This window comes from Vipera berus (assembly GCF_964194415.1).
Source record: "Vipera berus genome assembly, chromosome: 11".
Classification (NCBI taxonomy): domain Eukaryota; kingdom Metazoa; phylum Chordata; class Lepidosauria; order Squamata; family Viperidae; genus Vipera; species Vipera berus.
Genome location: NC_138214.1, coordinates 3,769,755 through 3,788,488, shown reverse-complemented (window position 1 = coordinate 3,788,488; position 18,734 = coordinate 3,769,755). Strand labels below are relative to the sequence as shown.

Genomic DNA, 18,734 nt, shown 5'->3' with positions numbered 1-18,734 from the left:
CCTTCTACAAAAGGTGAAGAGACAGGAAAAGTGAAGGCAACAGAAAACCGACTTGTAGAGAATCTCTTTGCCAACGAAGGCATGGAAGAAGACACATATCGGGAGGAACGGGCACAACGAATATCAGCTTTGGTGTTGGTAGATTTTTGTGTGGATTTGTGTGTGTGAGAGAGAGAGAGCTCATTCCAGTTGGGACACCAAGACAAAGGACACTTTTGTGGTCTTGGAAACGCCTCAAAACGTTGCCTTGAGGTTGCTTGGGAATTTAAAGAAGGACACAGACACAAAAGGTTTCTGTGACTTTGGGGGCAAGGAAATTCCCCTACAGTTTAAGAATTGAAAAAACAAGCAATTCAGAACCTCTGTCACTACATGGAACTAGGGAGAGAATATCCACTAGAGCTCAGCCAGCCTTTGCCAATTACAAATACAAATGCTACAAAATTAAATCCAAACCTTGACAGAATATGTGTTAACCTTATTTGCTAGAAATCCTATATACAGTTATTTTTTTATTTAAAAAATGGCCAGAAATTATATGTAGAGAACAGCCTCCTTGTTTTAAGAATTGTTTTTTGCTAGGCCAGGTATATGAATAATCTGAAGTTATGAAGCATAGATCCAGGACGTTGGCTGAGATTTATGTCAGAAGCTGCCGCAATGGGTGATGCATCTCAGGAATTTCCTATAGAGCAGATATGTCAAACACAAGGCCTGGGGGCCGGATCTGGCCTGCGAAGTAGTTTCATGTGGCCCACGAAGCCATCCTGGAAACAGTGAGGGAACGGCCCCCACTGCCTTGGCCCTGGCCCAGAGACCCTCCTTCTGCCAGAGACCCTCAGATCTGTCCCACTCCTGCCCAGGCCCCCATAGGCACCCTTGATGCCAACGATGTAGAGCTGGCCACGCCCACCCAGTAGGCCACATCCACCCTGGCCACACCCACCCAGTAGGCCACGCCCACCCTGGCCATACCCACCCGGCCCCCTGAGGGCAACTGCAATACTGATGTGGCCCTCAATGAAATTGAGTTTGACACCCCTGCTATAGAGAGTTTAATCAGAGCTCTCTGAAGATGGTGAACACTCAAATCTTGAACCTTCTGGGTGAGAAGATAATTACCACTCCATTGAAGTCAAACTATCTAACAAATGTTCTCTCTCAACAGCAATCCAAAATTTCAGGCACCCAGAGAAGCTGGTGTCTTAGAGGGTGGAGGGGGAGGAGGAAGAGGAGGAAGAGAGGAGAGGAGGAGGAGGCGGAATGGTGGTGGAGGAGGAGGAGGAAAAAGTGGTCGAGGAAGAAGGAGAAGGAGTGGTGAAGGAGGAAGAGGAGGAGAAGGAGGAGGAGAGGGAGGAGGAGGAGAGAAGGAATGGGGGTGGAGCAGGAGGAGGAGAAGTGGTCAAGAAAGAAGGAGGAGAAGGAGGAGGAGTGGAGGAGAAGAAGCATCTTGAGCTTCGGAGGTCAATCAAATTCAGTCAGGGAGAGGAGGGTCTCCTGACCAAGATACCTGAAATTGGAGTCATGCACGAGTTGCAGCTGCTCCTTGATTACATGCAGTTCCTCTTGTTGAGTCTTGATGTCAGCTTGCAAATATACGCGTCCGCTCTTCCAGCTGTTCCTTTAGCTGGTGCATCATCCCCATTTGCGTTGGGAAATGGTAGCCTGACTGCAAACACAAGACTGACTTGGACCATGTTTTGCAAAACTAACTGCTCTCATCACCCTCTACGTACAACACCTGCACTAACTACTCCCCTGCACAAATATTAAGGTCTCCTCCGGGTTGTTCAGATTACAAACAAGGAAGGATCTCTGCACTCTTTGGCTACAAAGCATATCTGACATTGCTTCGCATTGGGGACAACATACCATCACCGTTTGTTGTGCAGGTACAGTGGGCTGCGTCATGTGATGCTGTACAAGATGGTCGGAGGGAGTTATGATGCCCTATTAAGAAGAAAAACAAGAGGGGGAAAAAGACATCACATTGACAGAAACATCCACTGTAGGAATGAATGATTGCGGCCTTCTGCGGTGTTCAGTTTAATTCATGCTTCACACATATCTTCATTGTTCAAGACCATCTCAAAGCTTGGACAATATTTTGGACTTTGTTACCCAAGATGATTTTTTTTTAAATCAAGTGGTGAAGTTGTGCTGTTTCAGAATGCAGACTGATGATGCTTTATTATAGCTATCAATTCATCTATCAAATCTGGCACTTAGGAAGATGCACGCTAGAGGAGAAAGCTCCAGCAATCTCTCTGGAATGCTAAATGTCTCTGGAGATTTTCAGCCATCCTGGTCATCGTTATCCCAAAGGGGCTTTCTTCACGAGGCAACTGGACTTTCTTGTTTTTCTTCGGAGACGTTTCGCTTCTCACCCAAGAAGCTTCTTCAGTTCCGAAAGTCCTTCCATTCCCCGCCATCCAATTGGAGCCGAAGAAGCTTCTCGGATGAGAAGCGAAACGTCTTCCAAGAAAAACAAGAAAGTCCAGTTGCCTCCTGAAAAAAAAGCATCTTTGGGGATAACTCTGGAATGCTGCTTTTGCAAAGGTGGCAACACGACCTTCAGCTTGGCCATCTCCAAGATGACTGGGCCCACAATTAAACCTTCCCAACACACAGTGAAAACCTCCACACAGAGTTAGAACACTCGCCTGGCGGAGAAAGATCTTCCTTGGCCTGCCAGCAGCTTTTTCTCCAAACTGATGGTCTTCTCTTACCATCCCACCAACCCAATGCTTTGAAAGATTAGCTGAATCATCCCGGAGACTTCTGGGAGGCCCGGTGACGGATTTTTTAAAGTGGGTTCTGCCCCTTGTTTTTTTAATCAAAGGTTCTTGGGGTGGTGTAGGACTTCTTAGCTCTCAACTGCTCTCTCTAAACTGAAGAAGTTTCTTGGATGAGAAGCTAAAACTTTTTCAAAAGGAAAAAAATACACCAAGATAGATAGATAGATAGATAGATAGATAGATAGATAGATAGATAGATAGATAGATAGATAGATAGATAGATAGATAGATAGATAGATAGATAGATAACCGTAGATATTTGCTCTTTCTAAAGAGAAGGTCAGGTCACTTTTACTAGTCAGCCAACAATGAGTCACCATTTGCTCTGCAGATAATGACCTCCTTGGACACATTAATGCAGGGGGTGCATTTATGACTTGTGGACTTCAGCTCCCAGAATTCCTTAGCCAGCGTGCCACAAGTCATAAAAGGGCCAGGTTTGAGGACCCCCTGCATTACTGGGAAGATAACCCTGCAATTGTTTTACTAGAGTTCAAAGCATTAAGCTGGAGAAGCTCATCTGGGGAAGATGTTCTTTCTCCTCTCCCCTGTTGGGGTGAATCACCCGGTTCCTGGGCAGAGCAATTTCTCATTAACGGATGCTGTGCCTTACCTGGGTGTTGCCGCTGGAGGCAAGCCGTAAGGAGACCTTGTCCGGTGGCCCCAATGATAAGGCTTGCCGCGTCGGAGTGCTGGCATTGGTGTGCAGCATGGATGAGGTGGCTGCAGAGAAGAAACAAATTTGGGAGGAGGTGAAGGAAGAGAGAGAGAAATTTGGCTGCCTATTGACCAAATAAATAGTACTGACTGATGCAGTAAAGTCACATAGTAAACAGAGTGAGAAGGGACCTTGGAGGTCTGGTAGTCCAACCCCCTGCTCAGGCAGGAAACCTTGTACCATTGGCCATTTCCAAGTGCCCGTTGTAATACAGGTAGTCCTCAACTGACCACAGTTCCTTTGGTAACCATTCAAAGTTACGACGACGCTGAAAAAAAGTGACTTATGACCATTTTTCAAACATACGACCGTTGCACGTCACATAATCAAAATTCAAACGCTTGGCAACAGACTCGTATTTATGACGGTCACAGTGTCCCAGGATCACGTGATCCCCTTTTGCGACCTTCTGACAGGCAAAGTCAAATGGGGAAGCCAGAGGCCCTTAACAGCCACGTTACTAATTTAACAACTGCGGTGATTCACTTAATAACTTTGGCAAAGAAAGTCTAAAAACAATGGGGCAAAGCTCACTTAAGAACTGTCTCACTTAGCAACAGAAATTTTTGTTTCAGTTGTGGTCGTAAGTTGAAGACCCCCTACACAACCACACCCTCACTTTTGACTGATGCAGGGGGGGCTGACCCCTGAGATGCTCTGGGCTTATTGTGAATATGTCATGATTATTCCAGAAATCAGGGCTAGCATGTTCACGGTGTTAAAAGGTAGCCAGCAATCTCCTTATCTATTTATTTCTGCATTTACTTGATTTCTACCGCTGCCCATCTCAGCAAACCACCTTGATTCCCTCTATAACAAAGCGGGAGGCTGTCAACAGATGACCCAACTATTCTGCATCTCAGAAGGGGTTAAATGATTTTATGATTATGGGTTTGGGCCGTGCTAGGAATGAGGTGTGTGACAATTCGGAAAGCCAATGAGTTCCTTGTTCTACTAGACTCGGCCCTTTGCAGCATAGCAAGCTGGAATGGCTTCTCATAAGATTATCAAGGAACAGACACTAGAAAGCCAGACAGAGATGCTCAAGAGTAGCATCTCTCTGGTGCTACTCTTGAGCATTAGACTTCCCTTCGGTTTCACGGGGGTTGCGTGTGTCAGATGTGACCCCTACATGCAGAGTCGGAGAGCGCTGTGTGTGAAGATCGGTGGGAACTGTGAGAAGACACGGATACACCTTCCCGGCTGACTTCTTGGTTAGTGGGCACACAGTGTTGGGCGTTGATATAATCCCCTTGACTCTGGAAAGCAAGAAAGTTGACGGTCATCTTCTTAGGAAAAGAAAACCAACTTGAACCTTAACAAAATAAACACACAGCAACTGTACAAGTATTTTTCTTCCAGAAAGTGACTTCCAATATTCTGAGAATCCTAGACCAAGTTTGTCCATTTTAAGTCACCTTGCTAATTTTCTGTTCATCAAATTTGACTGTTCAGCTGGTCATGAGTTACTTTCAGAAGAGAACATCGTGTACAGCACATATGGAGAAGACTTTAGCTAAAGGAGGATCCAAAAGCTGCTTTTTTCAAAAGGCAACTGGACTTCCTTTGTTTTTCCTTGAGGACATTCCGCTTTTCATCCAAGAAGCTTCTTCAGAACTGGAGAAGCTTCTTGGATGACAAGCAAAACATTTTCAAGGAAAAACAAAGTCCAGTTGACTTTTGAAAAAGCACCTTTGGGACAACCAGGACATGGATGACTAAGAATCTCCATAGACAAATAGAGGAAGACCATTCTTCTAGCTCTCTTCTGTGTGGTTCTTTATGATGGTGGCCAACTGGAGTGAAGCTTGCGGTAGAATTCAGACAGTGTCTCCTTATTGAACTGTTGACCAAGTCAAGAAGCCATGATTATTATTGCAAACCTTCTCACAATTCCAGGCTACGTTTGTTCAATTCTGGCACTGAAAATACGAATCAACTTCACTCACCAAAGCAACTGTTGGCAGCGTTTTAAAACTGACATCAATATCCAGAATTGTAACAGACATGGGTTGGGTGCCCTCCAAGCTTCAATGAATAAATAAATTAACTTAAACAAACTTTCTGGAATTCGGCAGGCAGGCATAATTGAACCAACAAATTGAATTGCCAAATCTTCAAGGTGCTGCAAAATAAAAATAAAAAACCTCCGCTCCAGAAAACTCTTCTCTGATGTGATGGCTTCACAAGTTTAAAACTTTCTTCACAAGGGCAGGGAAAATAGGCCACTTGGATTACATGTCCAAGAAATCAATTAAAGAAAGCTCCCTCTGAGTGACGTTGGCCTCTCATTATCGAGACACTGGCATTGACTAATTTGACCCGATTAATTGAGCAGACACAACGAGGCCATATTTATTATAAACGGCGATGGGAAAGGCAATTAGGGAGACAATCTGCCAAGCTCAGGAGCCTCAGATTTTCAGGAAAAAAACAAGCTAACAGATCAATAACATATTCCTTTATTTTCCATCCTTACATATATTGTGGCAATTGGTGAATAAGCACAAAGGTTATGGGCAGGTAATATTAGAGGCAAGGCAGAACTCAGCAATAGCAAAATTGCTTAGTAGATATACGAGTTCAACAGCTCAGCACATCTGGAAAGTGACAAGGTGAAGGTCTTGGCTCAACTCCTAGAAGTTCAATAAAGGAGAATATTTGTAGCTCAGGGTTGAACTGTGGGGTCCTTGGTGCTCTCTGAGCCTGCTTGTTTTCTTGCAGATGTTTCATGACCCAACTAGGCAACATCATCAGTGCTAGAAGGGAGAGGGGTTGTGGAGAGGAGGAGGAGGAGGAGGAGGAGGAGGAGGAGGAGGAGGAGGAGGAGGAGGAGGACGACGACTATAGGGGTCCTTGGTGCTCTCTGAGCCTGCTTGTTTTCTTGCAGACATTTGATTAAACTAGGTAACTGATGGTGTAGCACTGATGACATTACCTAGTTTGGGTAATGAAATGTCTTCAAGGCAACAACCAGGTTCAGGGAACACCAAGGACGCCTCCTAGAACTTCACATCCAAAAGATGCTAAAAAAAAAAAAAAGAAGAAGAAGACTTAATTTCCTGGATCCCGGTCATCAAACATCTGGAGCAGCATTTCTCAACCTTTGCAACTTTAAGATAGCTGGACTTCAACTCCCAGAATTCCTAGCTACTATATATTGGCTGAAGAACTCTAGAACTCTACGGTGCCTATCTTAAAGTTGCCAAAGTTGGGAAACGCTAATCTCTTATCAATGTGGAGCAGACCTTTGCTCATCCAAGGTAAGGCAGGTTTTTCCAGCTGGTCGACTGCAATTCCCATTGATCATGCCGGCTGGGGATGAGTGGTATTGTAATAATTGAATAGTGAGGAAACTAGATCTGGCAGGATAAATCCAGAGCGTCTACCTGTTCAACTTCATCAGAAAAGAAGTTGACAGTAGGAACTTTTATAGGGGAAAAAAATCTCTTGTGCATTTCAGATTCATTTGAAGGTTGAAACCAATACAAAAAAACTAGGAAGAAAAAAAAAACACCTCCCAATCCCTTCTTCCAAAACAACAGTTTCCTGTTGCCGCAAAACCTTTGAACCGCCAAAACCTCTTACTGGATTTTCTCGGAATGTATACTACCTTTAAGGACGAAGAGGCCAATTCAATAGACGATTCCTCAAGGCCAGCGTCTCTTCTCCTTTCAGCTCGAACTTCAGCATAGCTTAAAAAAAAGGGTAAGGGTGAAACCCATGCAGAATAATGCATCAATCAACCTATAAATCATTACAGTTATAGATCAGCATAAGGAGGGTGGGGTACAGTCATTAAAAGCATCGAGAAGAGATCAGCGTAGAAATAAAAATCTAGGAAAATTATGAAAAGCCAGAAGATATAAGATTTAGATCTAGATCTCCCTTTCTCTCTCTTTCTCTCTCCCTCTCTCCTTTTCTCTCTCTCTTTCCTTCTCTGCTCGCTCTTTCTTTCTTTTCTTTCTCTCTTTCTTTTTCTTTCTTTCTTTCTTTATTTCTCTCTTTCTTTCTTTCTTTCTTTCTTTCTTTCTTTCTTTCTTTCTTTCTTTCTTTCTTTCTTTCTTTCTTTCTTTCTTTCCTTTCTTTTTCTTTCTTTCCACCTCCTCTCTCTCTCTTCCTAATCACCCAAAATCTTACTGAGAGGACCACAAATTAAAAGAATAAAAAGAATGGGCCTACTATTTCCTCGAAAAAGAAACCCTATTTTTTCCAGTTTATATAGGCTTCCATCTCAAATACATGATCCTGGGCAACCAACAGGCAGCTGATACACATTCTTAAGCACAATTTAAGAACTATGCTTTTGGGGGGGGGAGAAAAAACAGAGGAATGTGGGCAACAGCATATTTACAGATTACCTCCATCCTCTGTTCTTTTTTCATAGCCCATATTTATTGTTGCCTCTGGACCTTAAACCATGGTTAACTCTGGTTAGTAGAAATAAATTCTATCGCCTCTGGGCTCCTGGATTTGATGTGCCATGTTTTAGATCAGTGTCTCTCAACCTTGACTATTAAGCCTTGTGGGTCTCAACTCCCAGAATCCCCCAGCCAGCATGTTTCACTTAACAACCACACCCATTAATATGGATTTTTTTCCTTTCTCTATTGTGGTTATAAGTCGAGGACCAGCTGAATACTGTTTTCAGCTTTCTGCCACCTCCAGCAGAAAAATGTGTTGTTTTCCCTTCTCCACAGCCCAATTTTAACCATAATTGTTTTATATAACTGCACACACTCCAGCATACTGTTATAGCACATTTGAGCCCAGGCTGTGTAGGGCAGACAAATAGTTTGCATGCTTACCTAACAACCGTGTGGCTGCACACAATGAACTCGGGCTTGGAGTTCCACTGATGGTAGGTGATGTAATAATGGGTCTGTAACCATATCCACTGCTGGCCTTTGGTCAAGAATCTGTAGTAGCAAGACTTGCCTTTGCCAAACTGCATCACTGCGCATTAACAACAACAAAAGACAGGCTCTGTTAAACCCGGCTTGGCACACTGGTTGGTGTCCTTCTTCCTGGCATTGACCTGGCATGCTCCGTGGTAACAGAATAACAGAGTAACAGAATTGGAAGGGGCCTTGGAGGTCTTCTAGTCTAACCCCCTACTCAAGCAAGAGAACCTATGTTGTCCAATCTCTTTTTAAAAACTTCCAGTGAGGAAGCACCCATAACTTCTGGAGGCAAGCCCTTCCACTGATTAATTGTTTGTCAGTGTCAGGAAATTTCTCCTTAGTTCTAGGTTGCTTCTCTCCTTGATTGGTTTCCATCCGTTGCTTCTTGTCCTGCCTTCAGGTGCTTTGGAGAAGGGGTGGGGCCCCCTTTTCTTTGTGGCAGCCCCTCAAATATTGAAAGACTGCTATCGTATCAGTCATGTCGATTATACAAATCAGCTTAGTTCACAGCAAAGAGCTGTAATTTTTGTTTCATATACCTTAGTGGAGAAGACTTCTACAGGAATATTACCATGTAGATTGATGATTACATCTCAGTTTTGACTTCGTGAGAAGCTAAATCCAAGTCAGAAAGAATCATGGCTTACTCTTGGCTACTTTTTCCTTCCCACTTCTTCAGGGGTGGGTAATGGCAATTTAGAAAACGAATCGGGCACTGGTTACACACATTATCATCTCCTGATCTGTGAGACGACTCTAATTTTGTGCAACAAAATCATGGTTAAGATAAACCCTCCCTGGTTGGTATGCATGCCCCAGATGACTCTTGTGAAGAAGGACACTTACGGTGTTCGTGGCACCTAGCGAGAAGTTCTAAGTCATCAGCATGGTAGTAATCATAGCCAGAGGTCCCAAGAACCTCAAAGGGCAAATAGCCAATTATAGGTGGAGCTCTAGAAGAAAAGAAAGGGAAGGAAAAAGGCTATGATTATTAAAGGTTAGGGCTAACCATCTTCTCCAGGAGATTGTACTCTATGTCACAGACCAAGGGTAGGCAACCTTGGCTCTTTTATGACTCGTGGACTTCAACTCCCAGAATTCCTGAGCCAGCCATGTTGAAGTCCACAAGACATAAAAGAGCCAAGGTTGCCTATCCCTGGACTAGGCCAAGTCCAGTTGCCTTTTGGAAAAACATCTTTGAGGCAACCATGATCTGAAATGATTGAGAATCTCCATAGAGTCTATGGAGATTCTCAATCATTTCAGATCATGGTTGTCTCAAAGATATTTTTTCCAAAAGGCAACTGGACTTTTCTTTTTTTTTGGGGGGGGGGTGTTTCCCTTGGAAACATTTCTCTTCTCATTCAAGAACCGAAGGAGAAGAACTGAAGAAGCTTCAGTGTATCCTTTAACAGGTAAGCAAAAGTAACTCCCAAGGAATTTTCATGAGAACAGCTGGATGGAGTTGGATTTTTTGGTCTGAAGCAGTCAATAATGGGAAGACATATCGGACTTCAGAGATATAAAAAGGTGCCCTGAAGATCCCAAAGATGCTTTTCCAAATGCAACTTGGACCTTCTAGGTTTTTTTTCCTTGAAAATGTTTCATTTTTCATCCAAGAAACTTCTTCAGTTCTTCTCCTCCTCCTCCTCCTCCTTCTTCAATTCTTGATTGAGAAGAGAAGCGTTTCCAGGGGGGGGGAACCCAAAGTCCATTTGCCTTTTGGAAAAATATCTTTGAGACGTCCATGACCTGAAATGATTGAGAATGTCCATAGACAATTCCCTGGAGAAGAAGGAACCAAAGAACCAACAAACTCACCACCCCAACTTCAAGGTCCTTCAGAATGCAAAAGTTGGCTTCAAAAGGATTATCCCAAGGTTCATTCTTCAATTATTGTGGTCAAATAACACCATTTGTTTTTGGCTGATCAGCTAGAGAGCCTGTGTAGAAAGCTAAGGAGGATGACTGACTGTGTAAGAGAATTGTTATTATTATTATTATTCAATAATTCTGCCTGAAGGCACAAGAGACAATCAGGGTATACAACCCTGATGTACCAAAGCACTGACTTCATCTAAGGAAGTGATGTTGAACAGTTGATTCTATCTTTGCACTGAGGGAACGACAATTAGGGAAATGAGTCATCTGGCACCCAAGCTTGAGGGTTTTAGAGCTGGACAGGCATGTTGAATGTCCACATATATAATAAGGTGAAGGCCATGCAATTACAGGTTGCCCTTGACTTACGACCAGAATTGAATTTCACAGTTCTGTCGTTAAGCAAGGAAGTTATTAAGCGAGTCATGCCATATTTTTAACAATACTTTTGCCACGGTGGTTAAGCATTTGACTTCGCTTGTCAGAAGCCAGGTGGGGAGGCTATAAATGGTGATCACATGACCCCAGGAGACGCTTCAACCGTTTTAAATATACGCCAGTTGCCAAGCTCCTGAATTTTGATCATGTGACCCTGGGGATGATGCAACCATCCATAAAATTCACCTTTTTTTCAGTAACTTTGAACCACGGTCGTTAAGTAAATCCAGCTTCCTCTAAGCAAATTGTCGCAAATTGAGGAGTAGCTACAGTCAAGAGGTTGCTTAAAACACCATCCAACTTTAAGAGTTCTATACAATGCTTTTTTTTATTGTGGGTCAGCCTCCCTGAGAGTGAAACAGGCAACATATAAATGTAACAAATAAATAAGATCAGACTGGGTTGGTTCTCCACTCCTCTGCTCCCACACAAGCTAACCCCACAAAAGATGCCACATACATCTTGTGTGAAGGCTGAGATGATTATCAAGGGAAGGAGAAGTTACCTTCCGACAGTGACAAACACTGGGGACAAACAACTCCAATAAACATGGCTTAATTGCCCTCATTACCCATAAGAACAGGCCAGCCTATCTGCATAGTGAAGAGAAAGACATCTGTTTCCCGGTAATATAAATATACAGTATATCATATTTAGTTCTACCTCCGGGCCCTGCCTTAATTTCTTGACTCCAAAGCTAGCCCTGTTTTGCTCCAAGAGGTTTTCTCTATTTAAGTCAGCAGAGGGAGACCCATCCTTAAGATAATATAAGATAACTTTTATTGTCATTTTTTTACTATGATCATATTGGCCCATATTTTAAAAAAAGAAAAAAGAAAAGGCAGGATTAAGGCAGGCTTAAATGCCTTAAGACGTCTTCTTCTAAATATAGCTAGTTCTCGACTTACAACAGTTACAGTTCAAAGTCCCAACAACACCGGAAAAAGGAACTTATGTCCACTGCAGCATCTCCATGGTCACATGATCAAACTTTGGAGGCTCGGCAACTGGCGTGTACTTACGACAGTTGCAGTGTCCCATGGTCAACTTTCTGACTAGCAAAGTCAATGGGGAAGCCAGATTCCCTTAACAGCTGTGTTGCTCACTGAATAAGAGCAGTGATTCCCTTAACAACCAAAGCAAGAAAAATTGTAAAATGGGGCAAAGATTTTTTGCAAGATTTTTGTAAAATACGGGCTAGAGAATGACACAGGGATGGCTTCAGAATTGGGCGTACTGTTTGAAAGGGAAAAAAAGCTTTAAGCAGCAAGAAGAAAGAGGAAAAAAAATATTCTGTTTGAATAATGAGAAGGCAGGCTGGCTCTGCAACCTGAAAAGTATTTATCCATCCATCCCTTTCATCTTATTCATAGCTCAGGATATTTGTAACTTCCTGTCCTTCTTGGAATACAAAATCTTTGGTTGGGTTTCCAAATAGGAAAGCAATGACTCAGCTCTGTTTGAACTACATCCATTAAAGTGAAGGAGTAATTAGGATGGAATTGAGGCTGTTTTCTTTTGTATTCCTGGGTGGGAAAGCATAGAGACCAAAAGAATAAAAAGGAGAAAATATATACATAGGGACATACTAGCTGATCTAACTGCAAAGGACCAGAATTCATGGCTAGAATCAGAAATCTTGGCTTGGCAGAGAAGCAACAAAGCCAGGACCAGATTCAAGTGTAAACAAAATGTGCAAATTGTGCTTAATTCAGATAGGCACCAGTGGCTCAGAAAGACCACGGCTCTGTTAAGGTGGCATGAATCGGACAGAGAGACAGTTGGACAGTTGGAGAGGCGCCTGGACGCACAGGAAAACAGGCAGACAAATGGACAGATGGACAGACAGACTAGTAGACGGACGGACGGCAGGCAAGAGGCACTGGCGAACAGAGAGATGGACAGAAGGATAGACAAAGGGACTGATGAACAGACAGACTGGTAGACAGACTGGTCCCCGGACAGACAAAATGATGGGCAGACAGACAGAGGGACAGAGGGAGGGAGGGACAGACAGAGGGGGGGGACGAACGGACTCTTGACGTCCCTTTTACGTTGCATATTTCTCTTGCCCCCCAAGCAGTTTTCTGCCCCTTCCAGAAACCATAAACCCAACAATCTCACCTGTGGTCTAAAAACAAAAACTTCCATTCCAGGCTGTGCCGTGAGGTGAATTCTTCACAGGATTCTTCCACGTTACAAAGTTCCTGCCCAAATGGAGGGCAGAAGATATGGTTAGCTGGTTGGTCTCCGTTCTCTCTCTCTCACAGACTAAACACACACACACCAGAAACAAATAATCCTACGCAAACCCAAATCCAGCAAGCAAGACCATCGATCAGGCTGCCTAATTTGCTTTTTCTAACCACGCTCCTATACCATAAACTTAATTCAGGTGCTGCTCTAATTTGTAATCGGGGTTCGCTTCGTTTGCTACAGATGAAGAACGCTTCACTGTGAATAGGGCAGAATTATCCACGCCCGGCAACGAACGATCCCCCCATTTCATCCTTCTTACATAAAACTCTAAACCTGCAGTACAACCCTACTTATGTCAAAAAAAAAAAAGTCACACGTGGGCATCTCCTTGAGAGGGTGCCGCTTGATCAGCACATTTCAGAAAGCCGCTCCATATTTTGACCAACAAAAATAGCGTTGGATGAGAAAAATTTCAACAGAGCCTTGCTTGGAACGTGCTCATATTGGGCCCCCCCCACTGCTGAAGGAAAGTCTTTATCATTTTAATCTTTTAATTTAATTTAATTTAATTTTAATTTAATTTTAATTCCATTTATATCCCGCCCTTCCCCGAAGACTCAGGGCGGCTTACAAGCTTAGCAGTAGCCTTCATTCTATGTATATGCCTGCTTATTAGGGCTTTCACACACACCCCCAAGCAGCATTATTACAAAGTCAGCTTAATTGCCCCCAACAATCTGGGTCCTCATTTTACCTACCTCGGAAGGATGGAAGGCTGAGTCAACCTTGAGCCTGGTGGGACTCGAACCTGCACTAATTGCAGGCAGCTGGTGTTACTTAAGGAGGCATTAGCCCACTGCTCCACCAAGGCTCTTTAAAATGTCTTTACTCCAAAACAAACAAACAAAAATGGTATCCCTAATGAAGTTCTCCCGGGATGGTTCCAAGCTCATGAAGACCTTTGGGCTTGGTCCGCTGGCTCCTGTCCATGGCCCCTGGATTGTATCTGATTATAGTTATGGCTCTCTACTTAGCGCACCTTCAAGAACTGTGGCGTAATGAGACGAACCGTTGCGACTAGACAGACCTGGGTGTCACTGACTGACCGGAACGCGCGCGCTACGGGAGACTCGAAGCCGTTGAAGGACGACGTAGGCACTAGAGACAAAAAGAGAAACGCCCAAAACAACTTCAATCAATCAGAATAGAGCTAGAAGGGGCCTTGAAGGTCTTCCAGCCTGACCCCCTGCTCGAATAGCAGACCCCATACCATTCCAGACAAGTGGCTGTCCAGTCTCTTCTTAAAAGCCTCCAGTGATGAACCAGCCACAACTTCTGGAGGCAAGCGGTTCCACTGGTTAATTGTTCTCAGTTAGGAAGCTTCTCCTTACTTCCAGGTTGCTTCTCTCCTTGATTAGTTTCCACCCATTGTTTCTTGTCTTGCCTTCAGGTGGTTTGGAAATTAAATTGACCCCCTCCTCTTTGCGGCAGTCCCTCAAATACTGGAAAACTGTTATCATGTCCCCCCCCTAATCCTTCTTTTCTCTAGACTAGCCAAACCCAAATCCTGCAGCCGTTCTTCATATGTTTTAGTCTCCAGACCTTTAATCATCTTAGTTGCTCTTCTCTGCACTTTTTCCCAAAGTCTCAACATCTTTTTTGTAATGTAATAATCAAAACGGGATGCAGTTGTAGTCTTGCTAAGGTTTTATAAAGCGGTATTAATATTTCATGTGATCTTGATTCTATGCCTCTGTTTATACAATCAAGCATTGTATTAGCTTTTTTGGCAAAGATAAATTATCAGCATGTAAAATTATCAGCATGTTAAAAAAAAGGGGGGGGGCGGGGAAGGGCAGAGGAATGCATCAGCTTACCGGGAGAAAACGGTTTGAAATCCACCACAAATTTGACATATTCGTATGTAGTGGGCTCATTCGGATCCAGGCTTCCTCGGGCTAAGTGGCAGCAAAACTCAATTTGTTTTTCAGCTGAAAGAGACCGATGAAAAAAGGGCTTTACAGAACAATACAAATCAATGAAATCGTCAAGGGTACCTTTGAGGTCATCTACTCCAACCCTCTGCTTGGAATTCACATATACTGTACGTCGATCCGGAGTTGGACTACTAGACTGAATGTGGAATACGGGTAAATCCTCGACCACCGTCGAGCCCAAAATTTCTGTTGTTAACTCGAGACGTTTCTTGAGTGAGTTTTACCACCTTTCTTACCACCTTAAGTGAATCACTGCAGTTATTAAGTTAGGAACCCAGTTATTAAGTGAATTTGGCTTCCCCCATTGACTTTGCTTGTCAGAAGGTCGCAAAAAGGGATCATGGGACCTTTAGGGATACAGCAACGGTCGTAAATAGGAGCCAGTTGCCCAGCGTCCGAATTTTGATCATATTGACCATTGGGGATGCTGCAGCGGTCATCAGCGTGACAAACGGCCACGAGCCGCTTTTTCTCATGCTGTTGTAACTTCTAACAGTCAGTAAATGGACTGTTGTAAGTCAAGGATTATCTAAATTAAACTTTCCTTTGCTGGAAATAGCAAAATGCATCACTTACTGTTTAGAAAATCGGAGGTTACTGGGTCGGTCACAAGCACATGGGGTGAAAGTATCTTGTAGACATTGTTCTGTTCACACTCAGGCAGGAAATTTAATATATTTTGGTCCACCAAATCTGACTGAGACAAAAGAATGTCGTTATGTTCAACAAGAGAGTTATAGTGAGGAGGCAAAGGGATGACATTCCGACATTGTACGGTTAGAACTCACCGGCAAATGTCCAAGGAGTGAAGAGACGCTATCGGATACGTAAATAATAATCCCGTCAGTGGTTAGTGCAATGAGAAACCCGTCCAGTGCCTACATGTAGGGGAAAGAAAAGGCATCACAGAGGAACAAGCGGCACGTCTCCCAACCTCTTGACTCTTGACTTCAAAAAGTTAAATTTTCCATGGAATTTATGAAACTTTGCTCAAGTTGCACAATGACATGTGAGTTCAGCATTAAGTATTAAAATCAGCCAGACTATTCAGCAGCAGAAAGATCTGAGTGATCCAGAAAGGGTAGCAAAACTATTTGTTGGTGTTATATTTTTAGCAACAGAGCATGAGAGAAGGGAGTGTACTATTGGTGTTATTTTTCTGGGCCACGAGACAAAAGAATTGGCTGACTTGATCTGAGGAAGGTACAGCATCAACACTATTTGCATTCTGTCTCAAGCTGGCAAAGAAAGGGAGGGAGGGAGGGAGGGAGGGAGACACAGAGAGAGAGTCACACACAGTGAGAGAGATGAGATAGATAGATGATAGATGATAAATAGATAGATAGATAGATAGATAGAGAGAGAGAGAGAGAGAGAGAGAGAGAGAGAGAGAGAGAGAGAGAGAGAGAGGATGGATGGATGGATGGATGGATAGATAGATAGATAGATAGATAGATAGATAGATAGATAGATAGATAGATAGATAGATAGATAGATAGAGACACACACACACACACACACGAGAGAGAGAGAGAGAGAGAGAGAGAGAGAGAGAGAGAGAGAGAGAGAGAGAGAGAGAGAGAGAGAGAGAGAGAGAGAGAACTAGATTTCCTTGGGAATATTGGCACCCAACATATCTTGTAGGTCTCTTACTTTAATGGTAAATAAAGCTCCCTTTCACAGAGCAGGGCCAATCTCCTCCCTATGAATCCCCACCCAGCTCAGCACAGCTCAGGAGACCCAGGGTAGCAGGACCTGGGTCAAAGGCCTCTCTGGAACCCAAGCCAGAAGTTGTACAGTTGGGGGGGGGGGGAAATCGGTCCTTCTCAATGACTGAGGCTTCCTTTGGGAAATGGATGACTTCTTGAAAGAAGGACAAGTTGTCAATGTCTCCTCATTTCCCTTTGGAAATTTCTGCCTCTTTATGGGGGAAAAATAAGCCTTTGCTTAACCACTTGGAACCACAAAGAAGGTTTTGGGAACTGATGTTATCCCAGGTCTAGGTTTCCTTACTCTGAGTTAACGCTTATTTTTTTTTTCTTTCCTTAATCCATATCTGGATCACAGCCTACTGCAAAGGCAATGAGATCTGAGAATGAAATTTACATCTCTCAGGCATCAGGAAGCCAAGTTCCCTTTCCCTTTCTACCTCCTTGCTTGTATACTTCGCCTCTAACTCAGAGAATCCAACTGGTGACTGTTGAAAGGACAAGAAAAATAAATTGCCAGAAAAATGGCAAAGCCAAGGCATTTTTTAAATAACCATCTGCAAGTGAAACCCATAAAGATTTCTTTTTTCCCCCCACCCTCATAGGCAGAAGCTTGTTTGCATTAAACTGGAAGCCCATGAAGAGACATTTGCAGAACTGGAAGTAAACAGATTTTTCTAAAGAAGGTGAGTCACTGGATATCTATGAGAAGGAAATAGTCAAACTGCAGTAATTCTAGGCCAGGCCACGCCCTTAAATGCTGTGATGAGAAAGACGCAGAAAATAGTCCACAAAAGATGAAAGAACTTGATTTAAAATGCAGCGCGATTCCTTCCTGGCAGGGATAAAAGAGGAAGCAAACAAGTTATAGAAAATATTCTCCTGTCTACATGTGTGGAATATTTATTTCGCTAAGGAATAGCATCAAAGGAAAACCAGCTACACGGCAGGTTCTACTAAAACTCACGTAAGCAAATTCCTAAATATTTCTAAATGAGGGGCCAGAAGTGCAAAATTTATCAGTTGTTCTCGGTCCACACAGACAGCAAAAGCTGGGCATTTGTCGTTGTGCAAAATTGCAAAGGCCTGCAGTAGAGATGGACTCTTCAGAAACAGAAAGAAATTTTTGTCTTCTGAGCCATCTTCTTCAAGATCTTCTTCAAGCTAATACTGACCACTAATACTGGTCCATTTACATCAGAATAACTGAACAATGCAAGCTACCGCAAATACAATACAACACTGTTGGCATGATATATTCGGACTTCGGCAAGTTCTGGCAATGATCAGTGAACATTTCACAAATCAGAAGCCAGCAATCTGTTGATTAGCTCTGTGTCCCGTAGAATCATAGAACTGGAAGGGACCTTGGAGGTCTTCTAGCCCAACCCACTGCTAAAGCAGGAGAACTTACGCTATCCTGGTCAAATGGTTGTCCAGTCTTTGAAAACTTCCAGTGATGAAGCGCCCGCCACTCCAGGAAACAAGCTGTTCCATGGATTCATTGTTGTCATTGTCAAGGAATTTCTCCTGAGTCCCAGGTTTGATCTCTCTTTAATGAGCTTCCACCCCTTGCTTTTACCTTCAGGAGCTTTGGAGAATGTCAACCCCCTCTTCTCTGTGATAGAGCCTCAAGTAATGGAAGACAGTTGTAGTGTCACCACTAATTCTTTTCTTCATTAAGCCAGACATACCTGCTTCCCTTAACTTGTCCTCTTCGTTTTCTTCCATAGTTCAAGGAGAACTATAGAGACCTCACTTGTGTTTTATCCCTACAGTAAGAACCATCTGGGGTGGGTTAGGCCAAAGGACAGCAACTGGTCCAAATAATCAAGGAGAGAAGCAACCTGGAATTAAGGAGAAACCTCCTGACAGTGAGGACAGTTAAACCAGTGGAACAGCTTGGCTCCAGACATCGTGGATGCTCCATCACTGGAGGCTTTTAAGAAGAGACTGGACAGCCATTTGTCTGAAATGGTACAGGATCTCCTGCTTGAGCACAGGGATGGACTAGATGACCTCCAAGGTCCCTTCCAGCTCAGTTCTGATTCTGATTCTGATCCTGATCCATGGAGCTTCTCTGGTGGAGA

General features: G+C 43.4%; 1 protein-coding gene across 1 annotated transcript in view; it reads right to left on the bottom strand.

Moving 5' to 3' along the window:
• Window positions 1-18,734, bottom strand: part of LOC308673255 (neuronal PAS domain-containing protein 2-like) — a 50,411-nt gene that overhangs the window by 5,791 nt on the left and 25,886 nt on the right. The window contains exons 5-15 of the mRNA XM_081336815.1: window positions 15,724-15,813; window positions 15,512-15,632; window positions 14,816-14,929; window positions 13,978-14,096; window positions 12,864-12,946; window positions 9,267-9,373; window positions 8,325-8,472; window positions 7,130-7,211; window positions 4,649-4,775; window positions 3,412-3,521; window positions 1,873-1,950 (exon numbers count right to left, since the gene is read on the bottom strand). Of these exons, the coding sequence (XP_081192941.1) occupies window positions 1,873-1,950; window positions 3,412-3,521; window positions 4,649-4,775; window positions 7,130-7,211; window positions 8,325-8,472; window positions 9,267-9,373; window positions 12,864-12,946; window positions 13,978-14,096; window positions 14,816-14,929; window positions 15,512-15,632; window positions 15,724-15,813 (1,179 nt within the window). The remainder of the gene's footprint in view (window positions 1-1,872; window positions 1,951-3,411; window positions 3,522-4,648; window positions 4,776-7,129; window positions 7,212-8,324; window positions 8,473-9,266; window positions 9,374-12,863; window positions 12,947-13,977; window positions 14,097-14,815; window positions 14,930-15,511; window positions 15,633-15,723; window positions 15,814-18,734) is intronic.